Below are 26,964 nucleotides of genomic sequence, written 5' to 3'. Positions count from 1 at the left end.
CTAGTGTCACCATTAATGGCCTGTTGTGCTTGCAGAATTATACAACTGTAGGATTATTGTGGAGCTTCCTATTGTCAGCACTGACTCCTGTTTGCACCTCTGTTCACATCTATGCGTTCAGTCTGTTTATATTTATGTATATTTATATTTCCTGCTGGTTAGCTGTGAAAAAGAAAATAATGAGAGGTTTGTTTAAGTGCTTCTTTCCCCCTGGACTGGCTTGTCAACCAGCACACTTCCAGTTTGCTTTGGCAGCAAGAGTTGCAGCCTTGAGTGGAAACAGCAGAAGCACACAGACAGGCGTAGTTGGATCCACGTTGAAGTATGCTGAACAGTCTACTGGTGCCCTTGCGCCCTCTTTTTAGGTTCAGGTTGCTCACAGCGTGACCATGATGGGCATCCAGGAGCCAGACCTGGATGAGCAGCATGGAGGACCGACGCAGGGGGGAGAGGATGAGGAAGATGAGGGGGAGAAGGTTCACATATCAGTTGGGGAAGAGGAGTGGGAGTACAAAGTGGGAAAAGAAGAAGAGGGGGACGAGGAGGAAACAGAAGAGCTGCCATACCCCTCCCTAGCACCGGTGGTTCTTTTGGCTCTGACTCAAACCAGCCCTCCCCGCTCCTGGTGCCTTCGAGTTGTCTGCCACCCATATCCTTCACTGCTGGTAGTACACCTGAAGTACTGCGAACATGCGTGCAATTGTGCACAAGTGCCTCTCGTTTCATGACGTGAGTGACACATTGTCTGTGTTTCTGCTCTGTAGTTTCTCAAAACTGTTATGCATACAGGGAAACAAGTGCCTGAATGTTTATATTACTTTTAAGCACAGAGGAGATGTGAGAACAAGGTCAGTGGAGTGTGTGTGTGTGTGTGTGTGTGTGTGTGTACGTGCATATACATTGTGTGTTTTTGATGGAGCTCAGGTATTTCCTTGGAACCATTAGTGGTAGGAAACGATAGCTAACATTTTTCCCTGATTGGAGGTTTCCATAGTGACAAGCCATAATGAATCTCCAGGGTTACAGCTGCCTGTCAGTTGCATTGTTTCTGGCCTCTATTTATATGGCGGAAAGAGTTAGAAATAATAAAGACATGCGTCACCTCTCAAACTTAGGTCTGCTTCTGTCTTCACTGTCTCACCTCCCAATCTCCTCGCTGTCTCTGCCTCAGCCTCCATCCAGTCCCGCTGTAGACGTGAAGGTGTGAGTGTGTGTAGGTGAGGCTATCAGCGTTGAAACGTGTGTGTGTGTGTGTGTGTGAGCAGCCACAAATACTCTGAAGCGTGCATAAACGTCAGCAACACTTCAGGGATTTGTTGAGGCTCTCGAAATTGAATATTTTCCAGAGCGAGTGTATGTGGCTCGCTTGTGTTTGTGTGCTCCTCTGCTTGTGTGTCATTATTTACTTGTCATTGCCTGTCTGTTGGTCTTTACTAAGTCAGCACTCTGCGTACTCCATGAAATATAAATACATAATTGCTGAATAAATAAAATTTAGGAGGAAAACAAGAATTACTTATTTTATTTATTTGTTTTTTATACTAAAACTGCAATGCCAGTCTCTATTGTAGCCTGCTGGGTTGTTACCATAGACGCATCCCAGATCACTGTACTCTCACTGTGTCAGCACTGGCTTGCACACATGTACACACTCTCTCCCACACGCACAAAACAGCATGAGGACTCACAAGCAGGCAAATGCCCTCACAGAAGGAAGGGAATCTCCCCTGGAGAGGCTCTTTAGTGGAATCACCTGGTTGCTTGGCAACAGCGTAGCACTGCCCCAACGACCTGGTTACTTCCGCTTGCAGTCTTATTTTCATGTAACTTTTGCAGGTCTGTCTTTTATCCATCTGTGTGTCCGTACAGCACAGTTGCTGGTGAGTGTCCTGCTTCATGCTCATGACGACTGAACATAGTTCTCTGATCTGCGGTGGAAGTAATGTGGCTGGACGTTGGCCGACAGGAACATTAATGCCAGCCCGCTGTGGGTGGTGGAGTGGTGTAAATGTAAATGTGGGAGGTGGGGTATCCATGAACTAAAAGTCCAGTCCTATTTTTCCTGAGGCAACTCTCCTTCTGTCCTGTTTAAAAAAAAAAGTGTATGTATATATATATATATATATATATATATATATATATATATATATATATGTATATGTATATCCCTTCCTGTGTACCGTGTTTACACCATGCCTTGTTCCATGCCCCAAAGTATGGAACAAGACAAAAAAAAAAGTTTTTTCGCTGATTTATAACAGTTTTTGTTCCCCATTTATTTTCATTATTTCCCTTGGTTTTCCTTTTTTGGGGAAATATCCTAGCCATACTGTAAGTTTGAAGAAAGGTTACTACTGTACATTGCAAAGTCCTCAGTTTTCCATGTGGCACTCTTTTCATTCGTATGACACATGCATAAACAGGCACTACCTCACGTGGGCGTTTGGGGATAAGTGCACACACACATTTACAGATACACTGCGCACGGACGCATGCACATAGGATATAACTTATTCAGAAGTGCATGAAACATTCAGAGTGCTCCTTTTGTTTAAAGATGAGAAAAGCTGATTCTTTCACTCCTTTACAAGTACCTTTCTGGGATGGGCTTTTTTCCTTCTTATTCTCCTCTCTCTCATTTTCTTTTTCTGTTTTTTTCATCCCTCTCTTCTCAGTATCAATCCCACGTTCAATATTTATCCCCCCCTCTGTTTCTTTTCCCAAACAGTTTCCCGTTTGGGCCGTGTGAAAGGGGAGGTGATAGAGAGGCAACCACAAATAAGAGGAAATCTTATCCAAAGTAGGGTGAGCTGCTGTCAAAATCCTTTCAGCCAATTAACACAACTCCAGCAAAGTGTCTCCATGGTTACCAGCTGTCACACTCTCGGTGGTGGGGGGCCGGGTCGGGTGCACAGTGGACTTGACAACTTGATTCAGCTTTTACCTTTTCATCAGACACCCCCCTCCCCTCACCCTTACATGTGCGCTTGCGGAGCCCCCCCCACACACACTTTACAAGGAAGACTTTGAGCTTAACTAGGTTATGCTTAATCAAGTCTGTGTGTGCGGATGCCAACGTGAGGATGTGAGGCCACACAGCTGAGAGAATGAAACTAGTGAGCGGTAGTTCGTATTTCAGGATCACTTTTGAAGCTGCATTTCCTCACAGCGTCATTACTTTTCAGAACCACCTCTGTCTTTAAAGGGCTTTAAGTTGCTCCAAGGGGCTTTATTGATGGCTTGTAAAATATTCACAATTCTCATAGTTCCACAATTTACACACTTAAATGACAAAATAGTTGGTAAAATAAATGCAATTCCTTACAGATGCTGGATGAAACACATGATTGTTGTTGGATTGCAGTTAAAGTACCAATTAAAATGCAATGGATTACAAAGGATGTCACCAGGATGTCTCAAACTTTTTTCAACTGTCTTCTTTTGCTTTGCATGTACAGTTGTGTGAAAGTTAGTACTCCCCTTTCAATCCTTTTTTTTAATGTAAAAATATAATAAAAATCATCTGGTTTGTAGCTATTCCGTAACTTGTTCACAACTTTAGGAGCAACCACTTGAAGTAGGCATTTCTTGTTTGACTGTATCAGTCCTTCACATTGTTATGGAGGTTTTTTGGCCATTTTCTTCTTATGAAATAGCTTCAGGCCATTGAGGTTTTGGGGGATTCAGTAATGCACAGCTCAGATAAAGCCCCACCATACTATTTCATTTGGGTAGTGGTCCGGAGTCCGACGAGGCCGTTCCAAAACCTTGATAATTTTCTTTTCAGTCATTCTTAGATTTTCTGGTGCGCCTCATAACTGGTGATTTTCGGCCAAGCTTTATCTGTGGGACCAACGGCCTCACATTTTCTGCTAGAATACTCTGACATACAGAGGGATTACACTTGACTTCGTCAGCATGTTTACATGCACAAACAGGAAGTTGAATTATAGCCTGAGTACGACAGACATCGAAGTTTTAAAAGCCATGTATACACCTTAGTCGGGCTGTCGTCCAACTGAACTGGAGCTCTTGAAAAAATTAGCTATTAGAGCCATATAATTAATACTAGCTATTCTGGCATGTATACTCAAACCAGGTTTAGTTAGTATTGACTGGCCTGGGAGCCCCCCTTCTGGGAGGGACGAGACCACGGAAGCCGGAATAATAACAGTCACGGCATCACAACCGTAGCAGAAGAAGAAGAGGAAGACTTTGCGTGCAACTTACCTGCAACATGATCAGGCTACGTATGTATGTAATTTACAGAGCTGCTGCATCGTTGGTGTCCATATTTTTACGTGTTTTTATCCTCCTTCTGCGTCTGCTTCCAATATGCTTGTTTACTAATTGTTCCTACTAACCGGAAGAATGCCAACGCGAAAGGGCGTGTAGCGCTACCTAGGGTTGCGGTGTCATACACACCTCACTCAATAATCCCATTCTCTTCTTGTGCATGTATACTCGGATTACTTGTAAACTCCAGTTAAATCCTTGGCTCAATTATTGCCAATAACTCGATTTAGATGTGCAGAGATAACCGCATTGATTGACTCCAAGGTGCCCAGGTCCCTTGGCTGCAAAAAAATCCAAAATCATCAGTCCTCCATTGCTTGACAGTAGATATGAGGTGTTTATGCTGAAATGCTGTCTTTTGTTGTGACCAAACGTAGCACTGGGAATTAGGGCCAAACAACTCCACTTTGGGCTCAACTGTCCATAGAACAGTTTTCTAGAAGTTTGTTCAGATGAGGTTTGGTGAGCCCCGGTCTTGCTTTCATACTTTTTCTCCTGGGAGACTTCTTCTGTGCTGTCATGAGTTTTAACATGAAACACACCCAGTGAGGCGTGTACGGCTCTTAGGATTGTATGGTCGTCTGACTTTGGGGTAAATTTACTGGGAGCTACTCTCATGTGATTCGCAACTCTCTTGAATACTTTCCGCTTGTGAATAATCTTTATCACGCAGAACTTTGAACTCTAAATTATTTGGAAATCATTTTATAAACTTCTTCAGATTGATGTGCAGGAGTAATTGCTTATATTTTTCCTTCTTGGCACTTTATTAACACACACCTAAATGTTCCAGATAAGCAAACAGTCAAAGCTTATTCTTTTAGAGGTCAGCAGACCTGCTGATCATCGACTGCGTTTACATGCAGTCAATAACCCTTTTAAAACCCGAATATTGGCAATAACCCGAATTTGCACGGCCATGTAAACACAAATAACCCCTTTGAAATACCCGAATTTGCTCATATTTGGGTTTTTAAAAACCCAAATATGAGCAAATTTTTAAAAACCCAAATATGACCCCTGGGTTACTCCTTTTAAAACCTGAATATTCGGTCATGTAAACGTCAAACGGAATATCCCCATCAAACGGAACATCAATTTGTTTTCTGCGCATGCTCTGTTCATAAGGAATCCTGGTCTTTTGAGTCCAGGAAGTTCTTATAAACATGGAGAAACGCAAGACCACGCCACACTTTTGGAGTGAGGAGGAGACTAATCACTTTATAAATTGAATGAAGGATATGAACATTTTGGCATTTGTAGACGGTAGAAAGTACGGGGATAGCCAGATTTACAAGAAGGTGAGCGAAAAGTTGCGCGAAGCAGCATTTGTTTTGAATTTGGATACAGGAAGAAGAAGCGGAAATGACGCTAATTGCGTCATCACGTTCTCCGCGCGTCGCTGGTGGATCGGGATATCCCGAATGATTAATCACCATGTATACAGGGATAACCCTGTTTGCTCACGCATGTAAACGGAATATTCTGAATGTTTCAGTAACCGGAATATTAGCAATAACCCGAATTTTGACTGCATGTAAAGTGTGTCATCACAAGGTGATGACTAGCAGAACTTGGCTGAAACTCACCATCTTAAATTCTATAAAAGCGGTAAGGAAGTACTTAGTCTTCCCAATATTTATTTTTCTTATTTTTTTAACTTTTGTCAAATAACAGTAAAAATAATTGGACGTTTGTTCTCACCTGAGGTTGTACAATTAGGTCCAGAAGTATTTGGACAATTACAATTAGTTTTTATAAATTTGCATTTATATTCCACCACAGTGGCTTGAGATAAAACAATTAAGTTTTGATCAAAGTGTACATCTTTTGTTTTAAATTGCGAGGTTTCATAAAAATATGGCATGTACCATTTAGGAATTACAGTCGTTTTAGGCAAAGTATTTCCCGCTCTTTATGCCTTTCTCAAGCAGTTTTTGTAGGAGCCGCTGCTCTCCCGCTGGCTGCTACAGTAGGAGAGCGCTGCTGCCATTTGGGGAGTGTGATTGTTCAGCAAAAAAGTTTAGAGTTATATCGACAAGTACTTTACTTATGTCTTGTGATCTGAAGACTTATTTCCTTTCCGATCAAGCAGTAAAATGCAGATTTTTCTGCTTTCAATTCTCATACTTCAGGTTGAATTGAAGCTCAGACATGTACAGATAGATTTTGGAAGTTGCCATTTCTTAAAAAGAATGCAATAATTATGAAACATTCTTGCAAGTGTGAAGATTGTTTTCTTAACTTTCAGACTAGCAAGAGGGTGAGCTGTTCTGCTCACAAGCATGGAGGCTACTAATCAGAAGAAACTTGGCTTTAAGGAAAAGGGACGCCTTTAAATAGACAGGAGCTAAAAATGCTGGTTTCAGGGCAAAAATGAACATAGATGCTTCATACAGTGTCAGTGTCAGATAAATAATTTAAAACTATTCTTCCATAGTTAATGAATAAAAAATAAAGAGATTCAAATGTGTCCCTTTTAGTAGTTTAGAGATGATAGAAAAAGCTGACAAAACTATTAATACATGTAATCTCGAAAAAAAAAATGAGAAAAAAAACTGTCCCTTATGTGAGAGGTACTTCAATGGACACTCGACGACTATCTATGCATCCCGAACAGGCCTTTTTGTTCCCGTGGATGAGCCTTTAAGTTAATGAAGGTTTTTCACGTGAAAATGTCCCCCCATGCTGGCCTTAGCACGTGTATCCTAGCCAAGGGAGGAGGATGAAGCCAGAAAGATCACGGTGATATGATCTGATTTGATTTATAATGTCTGCCTGACCTTTATTACCTGTGTTGGCACTCAAGGAGAGAGAGTTCAAGAGAGGGGAGCATGCGAGGGGAGGGCCAGGAACAGAGGTGTGGTAGCTCTTGGAGAGAGAGGACGAATGTGAAGATGAGCAGATAATGCAGTTAGGAGCAAAGACAATGAGCACATCCCATGCAGCATCAGCAGTTGTTTACACTTCAAGGCTAAAAGTCTTCTCTCCCTCCTTAATTTGAGCAGCGATTTAAAAAAAAAACCCATAAACATTAAACCATTTACATCACGTCATTTTTTGATTGCACCTCTTTTTCCTCACTTGCTCAATTTATATCACTGTCACTCACACTGTCTGTCTTTCTGCCTCATTGTTCTCTCTGGTGATGTTGATTAGTCAGCATACTTGTACTTTGTCTGTTAGTTAAGGTTGCGGTTTCTAACAGAGACTAGATTCTGCCTGAAGGTTATCATATATGGAGATGGTCGGAAACAGGAGAAGACGGCGCGGAGCTTCCACTCTTGTGCATGTGCACGAGAGTGGATGGGAAAGGCAAAAGAGATATGCAAGAAGTCATACGGAATGAAGATGAGAAATTATGCCGGGCTATATAAAGGAAGAGGGAAAGACAGAGCGGGAGGAGCTAAGCGAGGAGAAAAATAATTGGGCCAAAGAGAGGAAAATGAGAGATGATAGAGAGGAAGGTTGAGTGTGAGAGAAGATAAAGGAAAAGCAGTGAAGTGAGTGAAACGGAGGAAAGGACGTTCCCTTTGTGTTCCATTGCTGATGTTGAATGATGTGCCAACTGTGGTAATACTCCCAATCTCATCCATCAATAACACCTTGACCCTGCCACTTCCCTTGTTTAACCAAGCATGTGTGTCTATGCGTGGGTCTATCTGTGAGGCACACAAAATAATTTAAGCTTCTATAACTTAAACAGGTGGAATAGGATTAAAAGGACCCTTGTCAGCTGAAGGAATGAAGCATCAGCAGGAGTTGTGCAGCAGGACACAGCTTTCTGTTTGTCTGTGTGAGTGTGTTTACGTGTGTGTTAATTGTGTTGTGTTCCAGTCCAGACAGGATGCAAGTGGATCGTGAAACTCAGAAGTCAGTTCCCACAGTGAGATGGGGGTTCCCATGGCAACGATAGCGAAGGGAGGACACTGGATTACCCTCGCTCCTTTCCCGCTTCCTCTCATTTCTTTCATTCGGTCTCTGTCTCAAGGGTGATAAAGGATTGTACTCTCATTAATTTTTTTGCCCTCTCGAGAGCAAAGTGTCCGGGAAGGGGACTCTCTGTTTGTGTGCTTGTGTGTGCGGGTGTACGCACATGTGGGTGTGTGTGTGTGCATCCATGTGCATGCTCCAGGCTTTGTTATGTATGCGTCCTTGCCTCTTGAATACATTCTTGTCATCCATTCACTTGGCGCTCAGTTGTGTGTATGTGTGCTTGTACATGTTTTCCGCAAGTTCAACACAATGTTTCATTTAACTTACCTCAGATTGTTTTCTCTTTTAAACTCCACTGCTCTTCAAGTCTGATCCATGGTCCGTTCTCCAGTTTGACAGCTAGCAAGCAAACGCAGATGTTTAAACACATCCAAGTTTACATTTAAACTTGAATGACTTGTCTTCAAAAGTGTACGCCTGGTTCATGGTAGCTGTCTGGCTTTTGTGGCTTTTGTAGTGGTTAAATTTGAACATTTCAGAATATCCCATCAGAAGTTGTGCTTTTAGACCGACGCCTGACACATTTAAGCTTATTATCAGAAGTTTTGTGATTAGTGCACTGTGCAGTCAGTTCTGTGCTTGTAAATTTGATTTTAAGCTGTGGGACACAAAACGCTTGTAAATGCAATGTGCAGACCGATGCGGTGCACACGAGGCAGACCTTTAACTTCGGCGGACAGATTCCTCAGGGTTTCTTCTGGGTTTTTGCAGACATTACCGCTGGCAATATTGTGAAGGGTGACAGATAGAAGGAAGAACTGGGAAGTTAATGAATGCAGATGATTCTCACACAGGGCAGGAGGGGTCACTGAGTGGATTGATGAGTATGAAATTATGTGAATCATGCACTATGGCAATGACGGTAACGTGGGTGCCAGATGTTCAAAAAATATACATGCATGAAATTCATGTTTGAGTCCAAATGTAAGCTAATATTTCTTTGTGGTGAGATTTATGTGGGGCGAAAACAGACATACCTGGCATAACAATATTCCTACAGAATACTGTTCATTATTTTGGGCAAGTCAGTCCTGATGGGGTGTGGTGTGGAAATTAAAGATAAGGTGAGACAGAACTGAGCAGAGAAGAGCCAGTTTGAATTTTTTATGACATGTTGTGTTGAGCACATACATTCATTTGTAAGTAACCACTCGTAGATTTAATTGTAACTAATAAATAAGATAAAGATTAAGGCTTTCTCATACAGTCCTGCCTATGGAAGCGCTTCACGTTTGCAAAAACTCCCATAATGTAAAAAATGTTTTTATGCTCACATGAGGTGGTTCTTCTGGAATCTTCACAAAACTGTGTTGGAAATACGTTTTTCACATTTAGAGGTCAAGTGATGCACCAAAAAGGCTTTTTTCTGCGGGAATTGGGCTTTGCATGATGTAACAGGCGCAACAAGAAGAGCTACTGCTTTGAATAACTCATCTTAAGTTGTGGAAGATGAGGTGTTTGAAATTCTTCAGAAGTGGTTGGCTCCTGGAATGGTTGTCTTGTGACTTTTTTTTTCTTTTAAGATTTTTTTGTGGCTCTAGTGGCCTTTATTCAAGGTGTAGAGAGAGGATGGGGACGACATGCAGCAAAGGGCTGCAGGCCGGGACTCGAACCTGCTGCCGCTGCAGGAGGACTGTAGCCTCAGCACATGGGTTGCTTGCTTTGACCACTGTGCCACCCGGTGGCCCTTTCTTTTTACTTTTGAGAAAAATAAAGACAATTTCTGTCTATTGCTTACAGAAATAGAAATTAAATTTCCAAAATCAAAGAGGTTCTCAACGTCCTCCACCATTAGTCTTTAATGGACCTATTGTGAGGATAGAAAACACAACTTTGTCAGATGCAGTTGTTTTGCACTTGACATTTATCAAACGTTTGAGATACTGCTTAGGTTTTGCACCAAACTTGTAGTTATGTTTCAAGTTAATCAAAGATCTTTATTTACTCATTAACACCTGATGCAACTCTTAAAGCTTGGGGAGAAAAAAACACCTAGGAATCAGCAATAAGTTGAAAACATACACTTAAAATGCACAACCCTCTTCATTCAGATCTGCCTCTTGAGCATACAAATTTCACAAAATGCCCATCCACTAAAGAAAGACAGAAAGACAGAAGACACAAAAGTCCAATAATTTACTTGGGTCATGCACATTGAGTGAATGGTGTCTGTAGGGGGATGTGAAAGCTTTTAATTTATTTTTTTTGGTACTGGTGTATATAGGTATATAGCAAGAAAAGAAAACTTCAGGAAAAAAGATCTTCTACCCTAAGCTTACCCAACCTTTGAGCACACTTGCACACATTTCAGATCTCAAAGGGTTAAGTGGAAAAATAATTTCCTTATTTTGAACATGCACAGCTTTGTGAAATGTGATGATATTAGATTTTTCAACCGTGAGCAATGTTCAGTCGCAGCCAACAACTGTGTTGAGCCTTAACCTTGTGTCACATGGTTTGAGCGCGTCAGCATTTTGGCCATCCTGCTGAACTGTGTGACTTTGGGGATGTTCCAGCCTTGTGACCACACCCCTTTCCTACTGCAGGTAAAGCACATGCATACACACAAACATGGACTTACAATATCTCAAATTACAAACTAATTATGGTATGCTTTGAGACTTCATTATCAAGGGCCTGCAAAGGTTTTGCTTTAATTTTTATTCCGCTTAATCAGTTTACGCTAATCCTCCGGGCGTGTGTGTCTGTGTGCGTGTGTGTGTGTGTGTCTGTGTGTGAATGCGCAGGCTCTGGATGACGGGATCTTTGTGTTTTTTGCTGGAGAAATGCTTGTGAAGATGGTGGCTCTTGGGGTCATAGGTCAGAAAGGTTACCTAGGCGACACATGGAACAGATTGGACTTCTTCATTGTTATTGTGGGGTGAGTGCCTCGCAGACACACACTCACATATGCACACACTCATCTGACATTAAATATGAGCCAAAAGTGTGTATGTGTGACTTTTGTGTAAAGCTTAGACACTTGTTTAATGCCACTTAAATGTCAAGCGTGTGTGTGAGCATGCTGAGACGCACAAGTAGAGGTGTGTGTGCGTGTGTGTGCGTGTGTGCATGGAAGCGTCATAGAATGACAATCGCATCACTTGGTCCTGAGAGACACAGACCTCAGTGATTTGTGGTTAAAAGGATGTGTATCCCAGAGAATGCATTCCCTGTAGATGTTCAGGGTTTTTCAAGGTCAAGTTGCTCAGGGTGCCTGAAACATGTTGGCGGCTTTTCCTCCCTGCAGAATGCTGGAGTACTCGCTGGATGGACACAACGTCAGCCTATCAGCTATCCGAACCGTCCGGGTTCTCCGCCCACTACGAGCTATCAACAGAGTTCCCAGTGAGTGTGTGTCCTTTCTTACTGCTCTAGCTTTTAGCTCACCCCGAAATGATTCTTTAACGTTTTTTATTGAGCTGTCTTTGTATTTCAGCACGACGGGTCGTAAATGAAACATTGCCTATGCAGTTGACATAAAGTGCTGACTTTGTGATGTCTTTTCTTTTCTTTTTCCAGTGTGTTTTATGCTATTTTATGCATAAAACATTTGCATCATTACTGCACTATTCCCGAAGTCCACACGATGGACGTAAATCTCTCCCACAGCAGAGAGATCTCTGAAACGCCTCAAGCACCCTGTTCAGGCTCTTTCATCTTTTCTTAACCACCTCACCATAACACATTTGCAAAAACCCTGCCTCGCAGCTAGTTTGGCACTCACCGGACCACGTCCACACTAGTGAAGTGACCTAAATCTGAGTTTGTTTACTGATATGACACATATGTTTTTAGGGCTGTGTGGACACCAAAATCCAATCATCAATTCTGATTTTAAGATGAGATTTGTGTCACTTTATTAAGGGGTCCTACATCGAATCTATATCCGACAAATGGCCGTGGGACATGAGTGAGAATGGATACAAGTAATGTGGCCTTTTGCCCGTACACAAACACCGAGCGTCACTGCCATCGACCTGTAAAAAGCAGCGCAGCAAAAATCAATCAGCAACAATGGAGGAGAGTGACAGAAGTCCCTGATCTATTAGCATGTAGCTGCACAAGTGTTTGCCATCCTCTGGAGCTAAATGTCACCAATAACAGCTGCGGTCGCCCACGCTTCTGAACTGTTTCTTTCGTACCTCAGCCAAAGCTCTCTCTCTTGAAGGTGGTCTCACAAATATGACGTTTTCTGTTGATAATACAAACGACACATGCTGAAAGGAATTGGGGTGTCAGTGTGTGCCACTGCAGAGGGGCGTCACATTCGCATGAAGGTCTGAGGCAGGACACTTGTTGTTATAAATGTAAACCATCAGATCTTAAAGAAACCAGAATTAGTGTGTTGGAGTTGGACAATGTGGCAAAACACAGACTGAACAGATATGAGTAGCCAGCAACATAGGAGCATAGGACGGCTTGAATATGGTTATCCAATCACCCCGCATCAGTGCTTTGCAAGTGTACATGTATGTTATAGATATAATTTTAGAGTACATGTTATATGTAGATGCTGCTGTCACTTCACTAAGCGAAAAACACGAAGCAGGAGGTGAAGAGAGGGGAGGTGGCAGAGTTGAGGATGTAAATATTTTCTTTTGAAGTGATGAAGATGGATGAAATCAAGAAAAAGACCAACAGAGGAACAGTCCAGGTTAGAAAATGTTTGAGAGTGAAGTAATTGGAAACTATTGTAATGGTTTGGACATCGCAGCCTAGTAAAAAGAGGAGGAACGGTGATTATATTGGTAGATGATGCTGGAAATGGAGCTGCCATGTAAGAGAAAAGGGGGAAGACCAAAGAGCGGATTTCTGGATGTGATGAAAGACATTCAGCAGCTCAACAGAGGAAGATGCAGAAGACAGGGGGAGATGGAAACGGATGATCCGCTGAGGTGATCCCTAAAGGGAAAAGCTTGAAAGAAGAGGAAGAAAAAGATATGCTGCTGTCACTTGGGGGTCAATTTAAGATATATGTGGAACAATCTGAGGTCTTAGTTTTTCTTCATGGTCTTTATGTGCCATTGTGGGTCCTTTCTGCGTTATTCTGCTGTGAAAACAACTGAAGTCATGGTGGACAAAGATTTGGTTTGTAGTGGAGGGAAAGTTTGTGTAGAAATAATGAATATTGCCCAGTGCACCAACTTTCATTGCTTTTCACAGCGACCCCTCTGCTCTTCTTTGTGATGAAAGGGATTGTTGTCAACCCCTTTCCAGATTAACGAACTTTTTATTCAGCCAACACATACTGTAACATTAAAGAGCTATGTGCTGCTAGCTTTTTCAAGGTCCTTTTGTTGGTTAAATACCCCCAAATCCTTTACCTTGTGTGTGAGGAGAATGATGCAGGTGGACACCTCAGCGTGACCATAATGAGCTCTATAGAGGCTAAATTCAAGTGAACCAATCCAGTCAAGTTCAGAGAAATTAGTGACCTTATGGAAATACCAAATAGAGCAAAACCTTTATGGAAAAGGATTTCTTTTTTACTGTATTTTCTTTTAAAAAGTGCCTTTAAACAGGAGGGAGAAAGGTCAGTCCAAAATATGACCCCAAAAGCTTCATTTCTTTTATGTCAATGAATCTTGTCAATGAAGCCTTAAGCCATTCAGGGAAGAGACGTCATTACAGCCCACCTAACCATTATTCCTCTAGTACAACTTAAATTGAAATATTTCACAGACTTTGTACAACAAATGAAAATGTTGAATGGTGGGAGCTTCACTCCCTGCCCACTAGTTTTGTTTCCAAGGGTACAATATGTCTTTTGAAGTTCTGAAAACAGACAGGGTTGAGGATGGGACCTCTTAAAAGTTTTACGTTCTGGTAAATGGTTGCTACATCTGAAATGCAGCTAAAGTGACATTGTCTAGTGCAAAGGTCAGGCAGGATGTCTAACCAAACATGCGCTGTGCATTACTTAAAGTCAGTGCTGTGCAGGTTTTACAAACCTAATGTTCAACACGCTGCCACAACTGAATGGTCAATGCCCTTCAATCAGGCTTAAAGAGACAGAAACTAAGACTATGCATAAAGCATTTATCTCAAGAATGCATATATTTTTAGCATGAACCTTTGTACACCTGTTCTAGTAGATGCCTAGAGTAAAAGTAAAACCATGATCCATTAAATAAACATAATAAAGGTGCGTTAAACTTTGAAATTGCTTTCACGTCCCAGTTGAGAGAGCAGTGCAGGATTTAGCGAACATAAAGAGAGATGAGATGAGGAGACTAACTTCAAACTGCAAAGCTTTTGAGCGGACCAGTCACCGAGTTGGCTGCAGCCTACTGTAATTGATTGTACTTTTGAACCACTGACAAACAGACTGGGGACATAAAGCGCAGAAACAATCAGGAAGAGAATGTGGTTACAGTTCAGAGGAAAGATACCACTGCAATTGTCTTTGGGGTTCAACCTGCAGAAAACAACTGAATTGGCGAAACATTCAATATGATGTCTCTGCAACCTTACAGCATGTCCTATCAACATTCACTTAATTGGAACATGCAGAGAAGGAGGTGCAATTTCATCACAGCTCATGTTCTGTTTAAAATGCCCTCCAGTCAGCACAGACAATGACAAATGCATTAACTGTCCTTGTAATCTCTGACCACACTGTTTAACTCTACTTCATTCCTTAAAATTTGGAACAGAAGCTACACATCTGTTGACATCTGCTCCTCTTTCTTTGATGAATGCAACTGTAAACAAATCAGGACACAGAGAGCAAAGTCACACAAATCATTGTGATGCATGTGCCGTCCTCAAAAGCTCAGCACACAACCCATGCAGCCAACTTCATGTTTTTCTTTACTACGCCATGTCACCTTGGCACAACTCGTTCCAATTCCTTTTTTTTTTAATGAACCATTTGAACTACCCAGAAACCTGCAAGCAGGAATGAAGACTGTTCTCAGTATGTGTTTTGAGTTATTAGTGTTTGAACTTTAATTATTTTAAATTTTCTGCACAGTACATGAGGAGATTTTGCTAATGTTTCCTGTTCCTGACACAGATCCTTGAATTTAAGTGCACTCATATCCAGAGTTTTGCTCATTTAAGTGTCACAAATTGGCGTTTACGTTGCGTGTGTTTTTGTAGGTATGCGTATCCTGGTGACACTGCTGCTCGACACACTTCCGATGCTGGGCAACGTGCTGGCGCTGTGCTTCTTTGTCTTCTTCATCTTTGGCGTTGTTGGAGTGCAGCTATGGGCGGGGCTACTGAGGAACCGCTGTTTCATAGGAGGCGATGTCAAGATGTGAGTTTCTATAGTAACAGGCTGATGCCACAACAAACTAGTGTACCAGGCTCATTCAATAGTCTGATCATATTTATGCTCCAATCATCTCTGTTCTGGAGGTAATCATGTGGAACTGTGTCTTTTGTTGGCCCTTAATGCCTCAGAGAGTGGCAATTGAGGGGGTTAAAGGGGCTAAATGAAATTACTGTGTTATTACTCAGAGGTGGACTTTTGGTGGCTGTTTCCACAGAAGAGCCTTGTTTCACTATGTCTCCCTCCTGTCACGCTCCATTACTGTCTCACTGCTGGTGTTACAACATTATTCTCACTCCTACCCCTGCCTTCACGCCCACAGACATGGTCACATGACATCAGGTAACATCACATTCACCTCCTGAACCGGACATCTCCTCATTTCACGTACCTGTAACACTACTGGCAGAGCTATAGCATGCTGCCGCTCGCCTGGAAAACAAACTGAGGTTGCCACTGTAAGTAGAATAAATCCTGCTACCAATAATAATGACAATAAACTTTAGTCATTCAAAACAGTGATACAGAGGCTTCATTTCCACAAACATGTTTCCAGGGTCTTATGTGGAGCTCCACACAGGCACCAGTACCGAACAATAACAAGGCTTAAGTGCTGTGTTTCTGGGAGCAGCAACTGCTCTGGTAAAAAGTGGAATATTTTAGCTTTAAAAGCAAAAACCTCATACATGCCAACTGTTTTGCTCCTGCTTTTATGTGGCTCACATTTGATCTGCAAAATGCCCTTTAACTTTTTATCCATAACTAATCCAACTATAGATTTTTATGATCAGTGTTGCAATTTGTTTTTTTTTCTTCTTTGTGAACAGTAAAATGACCTTCTCTAATAAGAAATGAGGCAGCAGTGTTTCACTGCGACCTCTGTCTAAACCCCGTATGATTGATTGCTTATCTCCCCACTGCTCATTCCCTGTATTTTAGTCTTTCTGCTTCATTCATATTTCTTTCTGTTTCCTCATTTCCTCCTTCAGACCCCTTGTTTGTTTGATATAATTCTAGTAAACTGACCGTTAGTGGATACAATAATAGAATTAATGATAATACAAATAATGAAAAATGATTTTACTTACAAAAAAACCCAAGGTGCCCTATAAGTGAATTTGTTCAGTGTGTCTTTTAAACATCCTATAAAACAAGTATTCACTTCAGTTATGTTTTTATGTAGTTTTTGCCTAATTGCATGTTTCTTGCTTCCTTGTGAAAAACAACAATAAAACCTTTACACATGAAACAGGAAAAACAGAGCTACAATCAGTAACATTCATGTTCCCTCCAAAACGCCATCAGCGTTTTATCAGCTTGTGAAAGAAACACCTGCTCATGCACTTTTATATAGTTGTAATAGTATTTGTAACGCCTTAATGCCTGGTGCCGTATATATATATATTTTTTTTAAATATTTTTTATCCCTATTTTTTTTTCCCATTTTTATCACCCGGTGCTCCTACCTAAGTCAGTCCTGGGCATTGCTCCCTCTACCAACCCTGGGAGGGCCCTGTACTGAGCTCAGGTCTCCTCCTTAACCTGAGGAGTGAGCAGGCCGCTTCTTTTCACCCAACAGGGTGGGGTTTCTCCGGCCGGACGTAGCGCGTGGAAGGATCACGTTATTCCGGCCGGATCCTCCCCACCCAATCTGCCGCCCCGGCTGGCCAGAGGGGGCATGTGTAGCCCAGGACTGCTGCATGTTTTTATAAAGGTCTTTATGAGGGTAGCTCACATTTCTATTGCATTTTTAATTCTGAAAAATAGGTACAATAAATGGTAAAATAAATAAAATTAAAGCTGTGATGAACGGGCCCTCGCACCCTTGTGCACGTTCAGCCGTGCTGCAGTGGAAGCACTTGTATGACTTGTATGTAGATTCTTCAGGCCTGGACATTTAACGGATGACACCAGCCACGACTCTCTATGTCAAACCATTCAAAAGTTATGGCAGAAAATAGGAACTATCAGATATCGACCAATCAGAAGAAGGGGGGGCACGCTTTTTGGCGTCTATCGTCGCCACGGTAATGCTTTTGACTGAGAAAAGTAATGCGCATGGTCGCAGGATTGAGACGCACATTTTGATGTATAACACACCTGGGTGCACGTTACGGTTCGGGCGAAGAAGCGGCCGAAGAAATGGTATAAATTGCGCCATAATTACACGATTAAATTGAAAATGGCTGACTTCCTGTTCGGTTTCGGCCATGGCTCCAAGAGACTTTTCTTTAAGTTGCGACATGATACAGGTGTGTACCGATTTTCGTGCATGTACATCAAACCGTATCGTGGGGCTTGAGGCACAAAGTTTTCTAGGGGGCGCTGTTGAGTCATTAGGCCACGCCCATTAATGCAAACCATGAAATATCCAATTTTTCGTCAGGCCTGGCTTGCATGCAAAATTTGGTGACTTTTGGGGCACGTTTAGGGGGGCAAAAAGGCCTTCCTTTCATCGAAAAAAAAAGGAAAAAAAATTCCTACAGATACAATAGGGCCCTAATCACCCCAGTATTGATGGCGGTACAAGAAATATTAATTAGAAAACTGTTAACGACTTAATTGGGAGTGGTTTTTTTCTCAATATATACGTAGTAAACCCTTTGAGTTTAGAAAAACATACTTTTCTGTGTATTATTTCATATATAGGGCATCAAGGGCTTAAACTTGTAATGTTAGAAATAATAATGAAAAAAAAAAAGAATTGCATGTTCTCTTTTGCTGTTCATCTTCAGGAGATACAACATCACCTTCCTGAAAGGCTATTACCAGCCGGACGGCTCAGACGACCACCCCTTCATCTGCTCCACGGAGAGAGACAATGGGATGCTTCGGTGCTCGGATGTGCCTCGCCGCCGCGTGGCTGGGACCTACTGCTTCCTGGGTGCTGAGGAAGCCTACTCAGAGATGGGATTGGGAACAGATGAGCCGGGGTCATGTGTGAACTGGTACCAGTATTACAATGAGTGTCGGGCCGGAGATGTAAACCCACACAAGGGAGCCATTAACTTTGATAACATTGGATATGCATGGATTGCCATTTTTCAGGTAAACATCTGCAGAATTCATGAACAGGAAAGACATCTTTAATCACTTAATGATTGTGATTACACACAAACTAAACACTGCTGTGATTACTTTTGGTCTGATTGCTTGTTTTCATACAGGTAATTACGCTTGAAGGTTGGGTAGACATCATGTACTATGTCATGGATGCACACTCCTTCTACAACTTCATCTATTTCATTTTTCTCATCATAGTAAGTGCTTACAGATGAACACACACATGTGGTTAAGGTAAAAATTATGAGCCCCCCTTTATGAAATCAAACAAAATCTGTCACTGCTCCCTAGAAACAACCATAGGGGTTTATACTTTGTTTATCCATTTGGCTAAATTAAGATATTTTACTGATGTCTTTAATGGAAACGAGAATAAAGCCCAATAATTAGCCCAATAATCAATAGTGAAGGCTTTGTGGTTTACATACTGCTGACAACAATTGCTTATGGCTGTTCCCAACTAAGTTTTGTCTCTTGTGGGATTTTAGCTCATTCTTCCAATGTTTCTCAGTATAAGCACTAACCTTGAGCTTCCGCTGCAAATCCTCAATAGGATTGAGATCTTGGCTATGAGAGGTCTACTCCAGGATGTTGATTTTGGTTTCTTGCTAAATGTTTTGAGTCGCTGTCGTTTTGAGAGACCCAGCCGTGACGTAAAGATAGACTGGGAGCGTTTTCTTTATATTATCTCTCAGAATATCAATATTTTGAAAAATAATCTTATTTTTTCATAATCCCATGTACCTGAACAAGGTTCCCTGTGGCTGAAACAGCAAAACATCCCCACAGCAGTATGTTCCCATCACCAGGTTTAGACATGGGAACTGTGTGGTTTTTGGGTTGAAGGCCTCTCCTGTTCTTTGACACATAAAATCAGCACCCATGTGCATCATCTGACCAAGGGAGAGCCTAACAAAGCTCCTTTTTCATGTTTCACGTGTTCACTAGCTGTGCCACTGTGTGAGGTATGAAGCTCTTGTTGCAACGTGACCTTAAAGGCAGCACAATGAAGAAATCTCAAAACAGTCATGCTTGAATCATCCAGAAAAAAAAAAAACAGTTCAGTTACAATCACTTCACTTTGCAGGTGTCTAAATTATCTTCTCCAAAATTTGGGAAATGTTGTACTGTTGACCATGTCCAGGCCTGTTTTTAACAAAATAAGTCTCCTTTTTCTTGCAATGATGCATCACGCCACTGGAAATTGCAAATACAGCCTTCTCCCTTCATATGAGGATCCCTTATCCTATCTTCCAGGTTCTTTTTTCTTTTTTTCTGGTTTTGTGAGATGATTTCCTAGAGGATTAATTAAGAGTCTCTCAATCAAGTGTTTAAGTGACTTGTTTATGAAGTCTTTTCAGTAAGGTTGAAATGATGAAGATAAAACATAGTTTAGACTCAATAGAAATAAGCTGCATACCTCTCTATAGACTAAAGTGAATACTGTGTGAATGTTACTGCTGGTGTAAAAGTGCTTTGAGTTTTCAGAATTACATGAAAAGTGCTATGTAAATAGATTCCATTTACTATTTGGTTCCTTGGGGGCTCATCATTTTGACTTTAACTATATCAGTTAAACTTGTTTAGCAGCTCCTTTATTTAATGTTTGCAATATCCTCGCCAGGTGGGCTCTTTCTTCATGATCAACCTGTGCCTGGTTGTCATAGCAACCCAGTTTTCTGAAACGAAGCAGAGGGAACACGCCTTAATGAAATCGGAGCAACGAGCCCGACAACTTCACCAATCGGCTTCCACGCTGGCCAGCGACAGTCAGCCGGGCAGCTGCTACGAGGAGATCATCCGGTACCTGGCTCACCTGGGCCGCAAGGCGTGGAGACGACTCTCCCGTTGGTGCACGCAGACGTGCACACGTTTTCACTGCGTATGGCCGTGCCGCAAAGACCAAGGGGGTGGATCCTGCAGAGGGGGCGGGGCCGGAGAGATGAATGGACTTGCCAACAGGCATTCCGGCCACGCCCCCAATGACTTGTCGCACATTCATCAGCTTCATTATGTTCATCACCAGCATCATCAGCCCGAGCTCACCGTCAGTAATGGAGGGAATGGTTTTAATTACCCCTTCATAACACCCCTCTTCAGTCACCTGGATGATAAAAACCGGGACCAGAAAAAGCTAGTTGCCACGGAGACCACCAATAGACTGCCACAGCTGGTGCTTGAGCACGGTGAGAATGAATGGATGTGTGTCTGTTTGTGAGTGTGTAAAAGCTCTCAAGGTTACATTGTTGTGCCGTGGTTGTTACAGGGATGAAAGTGTAGAAATGCAGCTTGTTATCAAAGCGTGGACCACTGCGCCACAGCAACACCATCAGCACATATTCCTCTGATGAACAAAGCCTCCATTTGCCTCTGCTTCTGTAGCTCTTAAGTAATTAGAGTCATCTCTTTATATTTCATTACATGTATTCTTTTGGGAAAAACTATTTCACAATACTTCTCAGCCAGACAACAAATCTTCATGATTTTCCGCTGTATTAACATGAAGACCCATTAAGATTCACTCAGAAGGAGTAATCAAATATCAGCTGATTACACCTTGATTTCCTTCAGCAATATGAGGGCGGTTTTAATTTGGCAGGCTTAGAATGTTAACCTGACACAGTAGAGCATGACTTGTTATGCAGAACCATCTAGGAAATTGATGTTTGGTATAGCTTGTGCTTTCACAAGCTTGTCAGTTGATAAAATCATCTATGTATATATATCCGTCCCCTAATGGACGAACTTAAACCCCAACCAGTAAACCTCTACCAGGAGAGTCAGTTGTTGCATCAGAGTCTGGTTGAACCCAGTTGAAGGTAGCATTCATTGCCACACTATGCTCAGTTTCAGTGGAGAAACACTTGGGGAGATACAAGTGATGCTTAATATGTAGGAGCTTTCACTGCTGACACTCATTGTAATTAAAGGTTAGCTGTAGATGCCAGTATGTGATGCTGCTGCATACACTGGGATCTGACCCCAATCATATGGCTAGATGGATTTTCTCACTATCATGATCTCATGAGTTTTAGCGGGAACCCTGGGTTGCAGGGTGTTTAAAAAAGCAGATGAGCTACACAAATCTCGTACTGCAATCCACTTTAATTTAGTTATATAACATGCACTCACAATTAAACTAATATTCCGTGCTCTTTACAAAGAAAGCAAAGAAGCTCAGTTCTAGTAAATGCAATAGATGCCAATTTTGTATAATAATATTTTTATAATGCCAATTCAATCAATCAATCAATCAATCAATCATTTTATTTATTTCAAACCAACAAAACCACAACTCTCGTACTACAAAACAAGAACAGAAAGTTACAGGACACCATTGGACAGAACAAACAACAATACCAACAACAGACACTATAACAAAACAAAACACACACTGTTTGAAAAGGGGATGGCAGAAGCAAAGCTTATTAAATTAATTCACAAAACATAGTCTCAATAAGAAAAGCAACATATTACGTTGAATGTTCATTTTGATTCAATTCCCCATCTTGAGCATGCATGAGTTAGTGGGTGACAGTTGCTCAGAAAAGGTGGCCTACTGCTTTGACTAGTTGGTGGTGAGAGAAGAGAGCAGAAACACAAACACAAAAACAAAAAATATGTGCCAGAGATACCTGGTAAGAGAAAAAAAATTGAAGGGTAAAAAAACTCCCCATCAACTTACTTACAGCAATAATGTCTATAAATACATGGACAGCAGAGTGAAGAGCAGAGCTCAGTGCATCAGGAGAGGTCCTCCAGTAGTAGTTGCATGACCAAAGGGATGGCTCGTACGTGTTTGAGCAAGTCCTAACTGTTTTTAAAAGTTTCATCAGAAGGTTTTAAGCCAAGTCTTAATGATAGAGAGGATATATCTGCCTCCCGCACTGAAAATGGGATACTTGAAGGCTCTGCCTCACACTACTTTTGGAAACTCTAGGAACTACAAACCTTCAGCTTGAGCAGTAAAAAGCTTTGTAGGGATATAGTTGAACTATGAGGTCATTAAGACATGATGGAGCTTTGCATTTAAGGGCTTGTAAGTCAGGAGGAGCATTTTAAATGCAATTCTGGAAAGACTAAAAAAGGAGAGTATATGCACACTCCCGTGGATATCCTATTAATTTTGCGTATCCCATACTATTGCAATGAATTACCATAGTCCCGCCCAGACGTACTAAAACACAGCAGCGTATTGATATATTCAGGTTATTAGTCATGAGCCAGTGCTGATTTGTTTGCCTTATAAAAGATCACATTCAAGGGTATACTAGTAATCTAGTCCATGTCTGGACTACACAATTGGAGATTAAGGAAAGCAATGCATGGTGCAGACATAAGGAATCACACAGTTTCAAACTCATTAAGCGACATTAGGAAAATGCGTCACACCTCAAAACACCAAGACAAATAGAGGATGTTGAATAATAAACTCCCAAATCAAGCCAGTAGGTGACGATATCTCCTTGCACTGGATTGGTAGAATGATTTTAGGAGATCGCCACAGTGGATCACCTTGTTTGACAAATTGATTTAGATTTTTATGTAGGATGCTCTTCCATCCTGACACAACCCTCCCCTTTTATCTGGTCTCGGCATCACCGCTATGTGAATATTGGCTTGTGGTCCCTTGGTGGCTGGGCCGCAACATTTCCTTTGTATTGTATTTTTTTTATTTTTTTTTAAACAAGGTGTTTGAAGTTGGGACACAGTTTGGAGGGACTTTACAAAGCTCCTCAATGTTTTATGGTGCTTTAACTAAGCGTTTTCACCGTGCGCCTCGTACTCCCCCATTATGACTAAAAATAACTTGAAATAAGATTGGTTAAGTAACAGAGAAAATACACATCAAACTTTCATTTGACTCAGTAATAAATTATGAGAGTTGCTGGAGCACTTCCCACATACATAATAGTGAACAGAAATGAGTCTATTGTTAAACGCACTACAGTCGCCACTCTGCATAATAATATATATTTTGCACACATACTAAAAGAAGTCAATTTCGGCAAATCCTCCAGCAGAAAGAGTCCCCGCAGCCCACATTATCTATAGTCACACACCACAGAACGACTGGATTGGATTCATTATATCAGTCTCAAGTGAAACATGTATTTGTTATAATTGTGATGACAAGTGAACTCCTCGTGCTAGATTAGTATTTGTTATGTCATCGGTGCATTCCTCCCGAGCGGCTCACTAATGAACTCTGCTGAAATCTATACCCCCCCCCCCCCCGAAACACACGTAGTCAGCCACAAACACACATGTGCACATCCCTGTTTTAAGAGTTACCCCTCTGGACAAAAGCATCCTGACTCCATAGCTGTTTCCACGGTGATGAGTCTCTGTCTCCCAGACATTAAAAAGACACTCCTGTTTTGCAGGACAGATAATTCCCTAAATGACTGAGTGTCTGTATGAGTGCAGCTTTCAGAATCAGGTTTTAACTATGACCTAGTGCAGTGATTCTCAACTGGTGGCTCGTGGACCTGTCTTTCGTGGGTCACGGGCCTTTTCCGCAGGTAAAGGGAAAGTTCTCAGGTAAAGCTACGTATTTTTGAGTCTTTCTGGAACTACTTCTCAGTTGTTGCACTTTTTTATTTCATGTATTTTGCAGGACAACACCAACTGAATCTGTTAATAATGATGTTTTGATTGCTACATCAGCTTTATAATCTTGATTCGGTGATTGAATAGCTTTACAGGTGCACTGCTTGTTATACTGTCTATTCAATTAGTGGGTAGTCAGCTAAAGCTAAATATTTCTAAGCTTTTTTGGAACTACTTTTCAGTTAATGCACTTATTTAATTTGCGTCAGTTCTTTACAATTTGAGGTTTAAACTTTTCATTGTTTAAAGGGAAAGTTCGGTTTTTTACAACCTGGACCTTATTTCTGGCATTTTTTATGGTCGGATACTCACCCAGAGATGTTTGGTGTCATTTGGAGTCCTACGGAAGATATTAGGAGTTTTTTGCGAGCCTCTTCTCCATAGAACGGTAGCGCATAGGGCACCCGCGGGACACAGACGATGCAGCGTCTAAATAACACATGATTGCCGCGAAACTCTTAATTTCTTTTATGAATCACTAGATCTGCTTCCAGGACCTGTTGTAACATTGTGGCCGTATATAGTTCAGCCGTATACTCTGGCTCAAAACGGTAAGGACGTCCATCATATTCAAAGTCGTCGTCCACAACCTCAGAATTTGACAAATATTCAGACATGTTTCAAATAACTAACAGTAAACTAACAGTAGCGAACTCCAGCTGTACACGGAGCTGTGTCTGGGACGCGCGCACAGAGATGACGTCATGAGTGTTACAACAGGTCCTGGAAGCAGATCTAGTGATTCATAAAAGAAATGAAGAGTTTCGCGGCAATCATGTGTTATTTAGACGCTGGATCGTCTGTGTCCCGCGGGTGCCCTATGCGCTACCGTTATATGGAGAAGCGGCTCGCAAAAAACTCCTAATATCTTCCGAAGGACTCCAAATGACACCAAACACCTCTGGGTGAGTATACAACCATAACAAATGCCAGAAATAAGGTCCAGGTTGTAAAAAACTGAACTTTCCCTTTAAGTTTTCATGATTTGGGTCATGGCTTTTCATGGGTCCCAAAGCCAGACCAGTTGAGAACCTCTGGCCTAGTGGATATACGGTTCATATGGCTCACGTGTATATCACATCCACCTTGATGCCTACGCAGGTGGGTCTGCTGGGCATCCTGCTTTACAGCTGCCAGGCGAAGGCACTGAAGAATCCTCAGTGTGCCCGTACTGCGTCTACTACAACCAACTTAGCGGCAGCGAAAATGTTAATGAGCAGCTTGAAGACCAGCAACGGGGGTATCGCAACTCCATCCATGGCAACAATCCATGCCATGGTAACAGCCCTTGCCACTGTTCCAGCTCCTGTCGCAGCGATGCTCAGGTGTCTGAGCCAAAGAAGAAGCTGTGGGAGCGATGCTATACCGGACTTCGAATCAAACTGGAACTTATTGTCGGCAGCAGATACTTCAACAGAGGCATCATGGTTGCCATCCTTATTAACACACTGTCGATGGGCATAGAGTACCATGAGCAGGTATGTTTTTGCTGTTGTATATGGGTATTTGTGTATGGATGTGCACTGCTCCATGTATGCCTCCTCCAGACTGTGATTGACGAGCTAATCACTGTGACTCGGGGAGTCAACAAACTTACCGTCTAATCAACACTTACAGGACCAAGCATGTGGGATCACAACGCGCGCGTGTGCGGCTATGTCTGCATGTGTGAGCCCGTGTATGAGCGTATGCAGGCACGTATCAGGAAATCAGGAGATGGGGAAACTCATAAGACCTCAAGTGTTAATTAAAGCGTGACCCTGGGACAGGACAGAGATTGAGAAGTGTGGAGAAGGGAAGAGTGAGAGAAGCAATCGGGAGGGAAGGGAGGAGTGAGGCGGAGGGGGAGGACAGATCCGACATTGCGATTGGCTGAAAGGCGGGGACAGATTGTGGAAGATGAGGGGAGATTTCATTTGGCTCACTTCCCGAACAAAATGTCATATCAGCACAGATGTAATTTTGTGAACGACAAATATTCAAGGTTAAAGGCTGCCCCATACACTCTCCCAGGAGAATGAACTCAAGTAGGTAGATACACAAATACATGTACCATTGGATGCCTATATGAAGCTGGATCCATTTTTTTTCTCCTCCAATTATTCAAAAACTCTTACAACCCATATTAGCTCTTATAATTTACATTGAGCAATATTCCATAGTTTCAATTAATTTGACATATGTAGTTTAGTTATAAGAACCTCAGAGACTTTTCATCCTCTAGATGAGGCTGATGTCACTTAAAATGTTGAGATATGCAGTTGCTTATATGCAGTTGTTTGTTTGTCCTGATTTGATGAGCTGAGAGAGAGAAAACCCATAGTGGCTGTGTTCAGAGGTGTTTTCTATCCATGTGGTTTTAGTATCATGGCAGCAAGTATTGTATAGCACACAGCTAGAAGAAATATGAAACTTTTACTACCTTTGAATGCTTGTATTTTGTTGAGATTGTCGTTTCTTTCTTGTTGCTTTGGGACATAAAAACTTTATTATTTACTGTGGAATAAGTATAATTAGTGAATTGTTTAACCACAATTTAGATTAATTTATATGCATAGAGAGTTTGTAACTTGTTGATGCTGTAAATGATGTCATCATCTGAAGTTGTCAGGAGTCAGGAAATGTAGGACCCAATTACAGGAAACAGGTGGAAGAAGTTTCAAAACAAAACATTTTATTTAACAAAAAACATTGAGATACAGTATCCAGGAGAT

At 41.7% G+C, this 26,964-nt stretch overlaps 1 protein-coding gene across 1 annotated transcript in view; it reads left to right on the top strand.

Annotated features, from left to right (window-relative positions):
- The first annotated feature begins 389 nt into the window (after positions 1 to 389).
- The window catches only part of LOC133441731 (voltage-dependent T-type calcium channel subunit alpha-1I-like), a 66,079-nt gene continuing 39,504 nt past the window's right edge, over positions 390 to 26,964 (top strand). The window contains exons 1-9 of the mRNA XM_061719327.1: positions 390 to 649; positions 10,745 to 10,838; positions 11,040 to 11,173; positions 11,543 to 11,640; positions 15,400 to 15,559; positions 18,310 to 18,622; positions 18,742 to 18,834; positions 20,262 to 20,823; positions 25,352 to 25,728. Coding sequence (XP_061575311.1) covers positions 390 to 649; positions 10,745 to 10,838; positions 11,040 to 11,173; positions 11,543 to 11,640; positions 15,400 to 15,559; positions 18,310 to 18,622; positions 18,742 to 18,834; positions 20,262 to 20,823; positions 25,352 to 25,728 — 2,091 coding nt within the window. The remainder of the gene's footprint in view (positions 650 to 10,744; positions 10,839 to 11,039; positions 11,174 to 11,542; positions 11,641 to 15,399; positions 15,560 to 18,309; positions 18,623 to 18,741; positions 18,835 to 20,261; positions 20,824 to 25,351; positions 25,729 to 26,964) is intronic.

The sequence above is a fragment of the Cololabis saira genome, chromosome 1, assembly GCF_033807715.1.
Source record: "Cololabis saira isolate AMF1-May2022 chromosome 1, fColSai1.1, whole genome shotgun sequence".
In the NCBI taxonomy this organism is placed as follows: Eukaryota; Metazoa; Chordata; class Actinopteri; order Beloniformes; family Belonidae; genus Cololabis; species Cololabis saira.
The sequence above is the reverse complement of the archived record's forward strand: the minus strand, read 5'-3'. Positions and strand labels throughout refer to the sequence as shown.